Raw genomic sequence first — 9,515 nt, forward strand, 5'->3', positions numbered from 1 at the left:
GGCCACAGCTGCCACCACCAGCCCCAAGCACAGGACAGCCCTGACAAACGGGACAGGCAGTAGCGTGTCGCAGGTGGGAGGGCAAAGAGCAGGATGGAGGGAGCTGAACTCTGCCTTTAAATCCTGCCATCCCCCTCTGCCGAGTACCCAAGGGCAGGTGCAGGGCTCCCAATCATGCAAAATTGTGTGCAGGCACCCATCACTGCTCCAGGCTGAATGCAGAGGTATAGCCCTGTCCTGAGACTCACGGCCCAGGCAAGGTGAAGGAGGGTCCTGCCATGGGGCAGTGCCAGGCTCAAACCTGGCCCAATGCACGGCCAAGAGGAGGGAGGTAAGAGGGAAGTGGCAGCATCTCTCCACTCCCCAGAGGCACTGAAGCCCTGGAACATTCATGCATTAGCCAAAAGGCAACTACAACGGGATTTAAAACACATATATAAAGCTGGTCCCTGCTCCCCTCTCAGGGCTGCGCAAAGGGCAGGGTGTCTTCCGCAAGGGGGAAGGAAAGAAGCCATCTTCAGCGCCGGGCATGCCCAGCGCCCGTGGAGCTCCGTGTCCTCCAGTCGGGCCACGCCATGCTCCAGCTCTCCCCCCCAGGGGCGGCAGGCTCAGAGAAAGTCAAACACCCCGTAATTCTTTGCTGCTTGATAGAAGAAACACAAAAGGGTGAAAAGAAAGAAGAGATATTTAGGGTGGAAGGACCGAGGCAGCAGCAACACACGGGCAAGCAGCACAGGGCGCTGGGACGGGTGCGGATTAATGGGGTTAGAGAGGACAGCAGGAGGGAATTACCATCGGCAATACACAAGTCTGGTGGCGGGATGGGCTGGCAGCACCCAGCAGGCCTGTCAGGCCCGTCCACCCCGCTCGAGCAGGGATTAGAATCAAGGTTTAGTTCCATTTATTATTTTTTTCCCTTTTTTCTTTTCGTTATCAAGACAAAAAAAACCAAAACAAACAAAAAAATTAAAAAAAAAACCAAAAAAACAAGGAGTGAAGCCAGGGCTGGTCCTAGGAGACAAACGACGGGGATGGAGGGGGGAAGGAGGGGCAGCAGACAGACAAAGGACGGGCGCTTCACATTACATCCACAAAGAACTCACTGGGGTTGCCCATGGCCATTCGGAAGGACTGTCTACTGGCTGTCAGTTCGGGGGGCACAGAGGCCAGATCACGGCCCGGTGGTGCCCCGGGGGGCCCCATGGCTGAAGGCGGTGGAGGCATCAGCAACATGGGGGGGCTGAAGAGAGGGGGAAGGCCGGGTGGCCCGTACGACTGCTGGCTGTGGTGGCTGCGGATGCTGTGAGCCAGGGAGTGCTGGCTGCGCTGGCTGTGCTGGCTGGCCGGCACTGAGCGCTCGCTGGCTGCGCGCTCGCGCCGCATGCTGCTCCTCGTGGTGTGGTCCGACTCACTCCCGCTGCCGCCTGACTTGGACTCGCCGGTTTTCTCTCTTTCCTTTCTCCTCTCGCTGCCGCTGCGATTGGAACCGCTGCTCCGGCTCCCTGCGAAGCGTACGAGGCAAGGTTAGGTGACAGCTCAGACAAAGCTGGGACAAAAGGATGCTCCTCTAGCTGAGAGGACTACACAACACTGCAGCAGAGCCATCCACCAGCACAGTCCATATGCGCGGTCTCCTTTCAGCTCTGAGTCCCACAACCCTTCTGAGGTGGCTTTTCCCTCACTCTCCACACACACAAGGCCTTGCCTAAGCAGCCTCTTCCTGCTGCTTCCCTGTTCTGAAGGGGGCATCTGCCCACCCACAGGCATATTTTAGTTCTCTTCACTCACCTTCACTGTGCTGGCTGCCTGCACTGCCCCCTCCATAGCCGTAGCCTGGGTCAGGGAAGCCGGGGTGGGGGTTGTATGGATGAGGTGGTGGATACTGATATGGGAAAGCCATAGGCCAGGGTGCAGCTCCTGGGTGGGGGAGTGGGGCCAAAGTGTCCTGATCGGAGGCACCACTGGAGCCATCGTGATCGTGAAGAGAAAGATTAGCCATGTCTGCAAGAAAGCAGAGAAGGAGGTTAGGCCAGGAGGAAAGACAACTATGTGTGATGAAGCAGCTTCCTGCTCACCCTTGCTGATGGACAAGGATGGGTTATACAAGCAGATCCAAGAAGCTGGCACTCTCCTTGCTAGTCAATGCAACCATTTGTTCTTCCTGGCTGGACAACTGCCAGGCTATGCGAGTTCGAGCTGCCACTCTAAACCAGAGACCAGCTTGGTTGGGAAGGACCACATCAGAGCTACAGCTCACCCTGCCAGTTACTTCCCCCATCCTTCTTATTTGAGCAGAACGCAGTTGTCTGAGCACCAACTCCTTGCCAGCACTTGAAGTTCAGAGCCTGGAGACCAAGTCAGTAAAGTCTAAGACTCTGCTACAGCTGCCCAGAAGAAAAGATTCCATATAGGTGACACTGTCAATGCTGCTTCCAACTTCCCCACCCCGGCAGCATGACAAGGCAGCTGGGATATTCTTCATCACTCTCTAACCATAGAAAAACGGGCCCAGCCTGATGGCAGTGGCTGTAGCTACGTCCCCACGGCATTAGTAGGGCTCTACAGGACCTCAACCTCCCTCCATCCTCTCCCTCCCACCCACGCCAAGTGTCGTACTTCCACAGAGGTCCCCGAAGATGTAATAGCACTGCTCGGAGAAGGTGATCTTGTTCACGGTATGTCGGATGTAGCCAGCCTTCAGCAGATTGCTGGCATATTTACGAGATTCACGACGGTCTGTAAAGCCCTCCACATGGTGATAGAGCCAATCCACCACATCTGAACCTGCCAACAAACATCAGAGTTAAATATAACGAGAGTGAGGAAGACAGCGGCCCCTGAGACAGTGAGCCACACCGGAGCCAAGACAAAGCAAGTCAAAAGGTGAAAAGGAACTGCAGAGCCAAAGGTTCAATTTGTGACTCTGGACTGGTCAACAGTTAGTTTATGGTGACAGAGATGCTCCTTTGGGCATCTGCTTGGAAAATAGGCCACCAGTTTCCCAAGTCCCTGCCTCTGCTGCAGGCAGCACAGTCTCTTACCAATGAAGGCATTGGGGATGGTGATCTTCAGCCACATGCGGTCACGCACCTCCAGGCCTGACTCTGGTGAGGCCATGGCTTTAACAATGGTGGCCATGTCGCTGTGGATGGACAGGTGGAAGTCATCGAGGCCTGCGGTGTGGATGAAGGAAGGGAGGCAGAATGAGAGAGGACAGAAAAGTCAACATGGCCGCACGGAAGCATCACACGCAGGAGGAATGGGCCAGGGAACAATACACTGCAGACAGCATTGGGGCGTATGCTGTGTAATCCCCTTTCCAGTCTTCCGATGTTATCTTTCAGGCATCAGCCATTTCCTCTTGTTCAAAACCCAGGCTAGAGTCTTCTTCCTTCCAGGCAGTCCCAAGCAGCTGAGATCCAGAAGCTGCCTACTGAGCTCAGGCAGCCCAGCAAGGGAATTCTCTGCTCCTCACAAACTTACAACGAATTCCTGACTTTTTGCCCTGGCTCTCCAGACCCTTGCTTCAGGGGTCTGTAGACTAGAATCACATAAAAAAACCTCAGAAAGCAACCAAAAGGGCCCTGTGCTCAGCAGGACCCTGCCCCACTGTAAGACGCTTTGCTCCCACCCTGCCCTATCTGCTGTCTGGGAAGGCAACTGGTCCAGGCACAAGCTGAATTCCTCTGGTCCAGGACTCTCACACGGTAACCCTTGACTGCTCTGAGCCTTTCCTCTGCACCTGCCACAGCTCCTAGACTGCACCCAGGCTCCTCTACTCTCCTTATGTAGAAGGTGGAAAAATGTGGTATTAATTCACCCAGTCAGAACTCCCACTGATCCAAGTGCCCGCCCAGTGAGAGCTGCCTCCCTGTTAGTCCCTTGGCAAGGACCTCACCCACCCCAGCTGTGCCCAGGCAGATGTATTGCTCCCTTTACAGCACAGTGAAGGCGACGAAGCCGTGCAGCGGGTGGAGCACGGAGGCACAAGGACTTACGTTCAGTCTCTGGGATGGAGCTGGTGATGGAGGAGCTGGTGGAAGTGATTGTGCTCATGGATGGACTCATACCGTACGCTGGGTAGGTGCCAGTCATCGCTGCTGTGTGAGACACCCAGGCTGCCGGGTCGATGGGCCGGATGGGCTCACCTGCATTGAAGAAAGAGTCAGTCAGTAGCTATATGAAATTATCCCCTCATCAAATCAACCTCTGGGGAGGGACAGGGACTCAGCGCAGCCCATTCCATCCCCAGTATCTGCCGGGACTCACCCGGATCGGAGCATGGAGAGTCTGGCCCAGCCCAGATCCGCTGGGGAGCAACTGGGAGAGAAAGAAGAAAGGGAGGGTCAGCAGGAGAGGTGCAGAGGGAGAGATCCCCCTATGGCTCAAGGAGGGGTTTCTCTTTCCTCTGGCGCCCCGAGCAAGTGACCCCCCTGCCCCAGTGAAACGCGTCCCCAGCGTGATGTGGGAAGGAGGGCTGGGCTCATGGGCATTTTGGCCTGGGAATAGCACATAGCAGCCTCCTAAGAGGAGAGCTGAAACCCCATCAAATCCCAATTCAGTGCCGCGTGGAGTCAACACACACAGGGGAGGAACAAGACAACAGCCAAGTAAGTGCTTAAGGCAGGGCTCTCACATGAGCTGGGCACCAGCGTTAAGGGTGGGTCAGCTATCCACTTACTCCTGGGTAACGAGAAGCAGCCCCGGGGGCTGGGGTCCCAGCACTTGGCCACCGTCAGGGTGATGGGCCTGCAACAAACAGCAAGAGTTAGAACAAGACCTCAGCGGCACAAATGCCTGCGTGGTGGGTGGGTGCTGTATGCTGGCTCTCTCCTGCCAAACAGGGAGAAGCTGCCGGTGAAATGCCCTTGCCCTCCTCCAGCTACAGATTTCCTCAGTGGCATGGACAAAACGACGTGACCCTGCTGAAGGTTGCCTGTGACCCTTATGACACAGCATGCCCACAAAAAAAAGGGCTACAGACCCCAATTCACCATCAGTCTGTTGGCTGCACTTCTTGCTTTGGACACGAAAACCCTTATAGGGGCCCTAGAGGAAAGGTGGCGAGGGACTGTTCACAACGGCGTGTAGCAACAGGACAAGGGGCGATGGTTTTACACTAGAGCAGGGTAGATTTAGATTAGACGTTAGGAAGAAGTTCTTTACTATGAGGGTGGTGAAACACTGGCACAGGTTGCCCAGAGAGGTGGTGGAGGCCCCATCCCTGGAGACATTCAAGGTCAGGGCTGATGAGGCTCTGAGCAACCTGATCTAGTTAAAGGTGTCCCTGCTCACTGCAGGGAGGTTGGACTAGATGACCTTTAAAGGTCCCTTTCAGCACAACACATTTTATGCTGATTCTATGATTCTATGAATCAAATCAATACAAAAAACATAAGTTCTGAGCTTCTGCAGAGCCACTGGCAAAGTGGCTGGAAGCCATGACTGAAGAGCGCACACCCACCGTACGGCTGCCCATGAGGGTAAGGAAGAACCCAAGTACTCACCCCGGCTTGTGCACAATCTCCCTCAGCACCCGCACAGCATCATCGTTGCTCATGTTCTCAAAGTTGATGTCATTTACCTGCAAACAATGCAAAGAGGTGAATCCCAGAGAAGTGACCAGAGGCTGAGCTTCCCACTTGGCTCAGCAGTGACTCAGCTTCGCTCTTCCAAGCGCAGCTTCCTGGGTTTAGCCTGCCAAAGTGCACAGGGAGGCTTCTGGGTCTTTTCTTACTGCTTTCCCAGGCCCAAAGATGGAGGTATGTGGGCGTGAAGTACCTGCAAGAGCATGTCTCCTGGCTCAATCCTGCCATCAGCTGCCACAGCGCCACCCTTCATGATAGAGCCAATGTAAATGCCTCCATCTCCACGCTCATTGCTCTGTCCCACAATAGAAATGCCCAGAAAGTTGTATTTCTCTGCAGGGATGGAAATAGAAAGAACTAAGACACCAAAAAGCAGTAGGCACAAGCAGCCCTAACCTCAGACAAACTACGTGCTAATGATGGTCGCTTGCACCCCTGTCCCAGAGACATGCTCTGAGACAAAAAGAAACTCTTGAGAGACCAGTGCTTCAAGACGAGCCACTTTTCTACAGAATCTATCTCCTCACTCCTTCTTCTTTGCCCCCTCCCCAGCTCCCGCTCTGGCTCACTCCTCTTCCTCACTCCTCTCTCTTTGCCCCCTCCCCAGTTCCCTCTCTGCCACCCCGTATCGCTCTGGAAGGACAGCAGGCTCCATGCACAGCCCCACTCACCCATGTTCAGCGTGACTGTGATGATATTCAGGGACATGGTAGAGTCTGTGATGCTGCTGAAGGACGATGACTGCAACACAAGTGAAACATGAGATGTCCTCCTGTGCCTTCCTAACATTCCCAGCCCCAGCTCCCTCCCCACTTGTGCTCCTTGCCACTCCCTGTGGCACCACAGCCACCACCCACAAGTCCAGCCTTATGCTGGGAGCTCTGCAGAGCCAGAGGGCCTCAGCCATAGCCCTCACGACCTCTCTACAGCCAGGACAAGGAGGTCTGTGATCCCAGCTCTTGAGGCTACAGGGTCTTGGGAAAGGTTTACAGCACTTTATGAAGTCTCAGAACTTGGACACTACCTATTCCCAGCTATGCCCACAGCAAAACCAGCCAAATCCCTGCTCAGCCCTGGAGCACTGAGTGGAGAGGATCCACCAGGCAGCCCACCTTGCCTTGCATTGCCCCTCCCAGGACACCCAGCCCCTGGGTACCCGCTCAATGCGTGGAGCCTTCTGTTTCCGCCGGCGTCGCTTGTGCCTCCTCATGAGACGGGAAGCACTGCTTTGCTCTGTTGAACTGCTAAACCTAGAGGCAAAAAGTAAGAGTCAGCTATTCTGCTGCCAGGGTGGTGGCTCTGGCTGCGAGTGAGCCTCAGAAATAGTACAGGGAAGAGAGGACTGCAGGGGCAAAGCATGTACTTGGGGGACAGACAATAGCAGAGGGGGCTGCTGGTGAGACTCGAGTGAGAGGCAGGTCTGAGCAAGGACCCCAGAGCGCAGTGTTACTGTGCAAAGGCACCTCTCTGTGCTGGGAGGGAAGAGGTTCCTTCAGGACCTCAGCTTTCCTACCTGCTGGTGGAGTCATCTTCATCTGAATCGAAGAAGCTGGTGGTCTCCAGCTCACTGCTCATGAGCGTGGAGGAGCTCTCGTACCCGCCCAGGTCTCGGCGCCGCTCTCCCTTCACCGTACCATTCACCCTGGGTGCTGCAGAAAGACAAAGCTCAGTATGCTGCAGACAGGCCACAGGTAAACACCTCCTACGACCACGCAGGGCTCACAACAACCTTTTCAGATTTAATCTGGCCATCAGGCAACCCCACCTGGCCGGCTCTGAATCCACCATGGTATCAGATCCATTTTCTATGGATCTTCTATGCTTCTTCTACCCCACTAGAGGATGAGGAAGAGGCTGATGGGCTACTAGCAACTCTGCTAAAACCATGGAAGACTGTTGCAGCTGGTTTCTCGGCAAACCAAGCAGCAGCAAGGACTGCCAAGGTTACAGCACTCTGCTTTTCAACTAAGAAAGACTGGAGCACTCCTGCCTTTTGCTCCTGCTCTTGAAGCTTCTATAGCAGACACCATCTCTCCCCCCAGAGGTCTTGTCACCAAGCTCTGATGCAACGCAGGGACTAGTTCCTGCCTCCAACATGAGGCTAAGGTCCCAGACCACCAAAAAGCCCTTCTGAGCTGGCAAGGTTCTGCAGAGCAGACAGAGCTGCCTCTGCCTCATGTCTGGATCTGGAGCCCACACTGTGCCCCAGCTATGCCCAGCAGAGCTCCTGCCACGTTACCAATGCTTACCATGCTCAGGCCCATCTTTCCGACGAGGTCGTTCCCTTTGCGACGACACCACCGAGTCTGTCTCTGTCTCATTGTCGAGGTTTTCCCGACTACCCCCCGTGTTAGGGCTGTGAGGAGATAAAAGGAATAAATGTGTCCAGCCATCAGCTGTCTCCTTCTTGAAGGACAAGAGGAGAGAAGTGGGAACAAGCACAGCACATCCATGAGTGCAGGGCAAAAGACTGGGGGAAGCTGTGCAAGCTCTTTGCCAACTCTTCTGCACTATTTTCAGCGTGCCCTTGCTTGCTGAGTAATGCAGCTCTGCTTCAAATCTGCTCCCAGCCCCATCCTCCTCCCTTCTGGCTGGCTGCGATCCCTGCCAATTTGAGTAGGAGTGTCCCAGCCCCTGGTCTGGATTTCCAGCAAAATCACTGTGGGTCTCTTGGAAGTCAGCATAATCGTCCAGGGAACTTACTGGAAAGAGGGGGGCCTGGAGTCTCCAATTCCTCCTGTGCGCTCCATGGAGGGTGGCAGCTCTGTTTGGTTATCAGCACAGACCGAGCCAGCATCTGAATGGGAGCCCTCTGCAGACACCAGCTGGAGGTACGAGGGACAGAGAATGAAATGGCTGAGGCACCGGGAAAACGTTTACAAGAGTGGCCAAATGAGCTGGCCAAAAGCCTGCTTGGCCCCAGATCTCATCTCTGACGGCAGACGACAGCAGATGCCCAGAAGTGGGTATGAAATAGGCCAAGCATGTAGCAGCATTCCCCCTCAACACCTTCCCAGACGCCGGCTATTTGTGGCTCAGGAATTCCTGACCCAGCGGTGAAGCCGAGGTGGCTGACAGCCCTGCATGGAGACTGACATCACCCGCACACCCACACTGCTCCAGTTTTACACTCAGATAACCTTCAGCACATGTCCTGTAGCAAGGCGTGGATTCCCCCAGTTCTTACAGGAGAAGAGGCAGCTGCCAGTCATTCCTTTTCTCAATTTTAACAGCCTCTTCAAGCTGTGGGATCCAGCAGGACTTTCACTTTCCCACTCCATGGGAGCTGGGTGATACCGAGCTCAGGGCTGATGCTGGCTTTGAAACAGACTCCAGCATGCTCTTTTTCTGTCTTCCACACTCTCAGGTTGAGCCCAGGTAATTAACTTGGGCACAACCTCCAGTTAATCTTTGGGAGGCTCAACAGTTTCCTCAGTGCAGAAATTTAAGAAAGGGTCAAACCCCAGGAACTCATATATATATCAGCCATGCTTTGGGGCAGCACAGGCACACCTACATCTGTGCCTCCAGCTCCAAGACAAACCACCAATTTCAGGGCTCAGGGAATGAGGTAGAGCCTCTCCCAAGAGAAACAGGCTCGTCAGTGGGATGAAACTAAGACAGCTCAAATGAGCTCAATGGAAAGTGGTTCCCCCAACACCACTCCCTACCCAGATTTGCGCTCTCCTGACTTTCAAGCTGCACTGAGAGGGCTAATCCCAATATGACCAGGCAGAAAAGTGAGAAAAAGCCTTTTCCTCACAAGGGACAAATTCAGGGACTTCCCAGAGCAGAGGTGACAGAGCTCAGAAAGGAGCCTCCCCTTGGCCAGCGAGTGAGTCCCCAGGGGCAGGCTAGAGCTTGTGAGCAAGTGAAAGATTAGTTTCCACATTTAAAGACCTTCTAGTGTGCCTTTTATGTCTGCCC

General features: G+C 54.6%; 1 protein-coding gene across 1 annotated transcript; it reads right to left on the reverse strand.

The window, feature by feature from the left end:
- Nucleotides 1–884: 884 nt before the first annotated feature.
- Nucleotides 885–8,407, reverse strand: DVL3 (dishevelled segment polarity protein 3). Its single transcript, XM_009872255.1, has 13 exons — nt 8,292–8,407; nt 7,838–7,944; nt 7,102–7,237; nt 6,745–6,838; nt 6,260–6,329; nt 5,782–5,921; nt 5,508–5,584; nt 4,682–4,749; nt 3,999–4,148; nt 3,042–3,173; nt 2,617–2,784; nt 1,789–2,001; nt 885–1,502 (listed from the first exon to the last, which is right to left on the reverse strand). The coding sequence occupies exons 1-13, from the start codon at nt 8,336–8,338 to the stop codon at nt 1,078–1,080; spliced, it is 1,827 nt and encodes a 608-aa protein (XP_009870557.1). The 5' UTR covers nt 8,339–8,407; the 3' UTR covers nt 885–1,077.
- Between the last annotated feature and the right edge of the window lie 1,108 nt (nt 8,408–9,515).

This window comes from Apaloderma vittatum, unplaced genomic scaffold (genome assembly GCF_000703405.1).
Source record: "Apaloderma vittatum isolate BGI_N311 unplaced genomic scaffold, ASM70340v1 scaffold28296, whole genome shotgun sequence".
Taxonomy (NCBI): Eukaryota; Metazoa; Chordata; class Aves; order Trogoniformes; family Trogonidae; genus Apaloderma; species Apaloderma vittatum.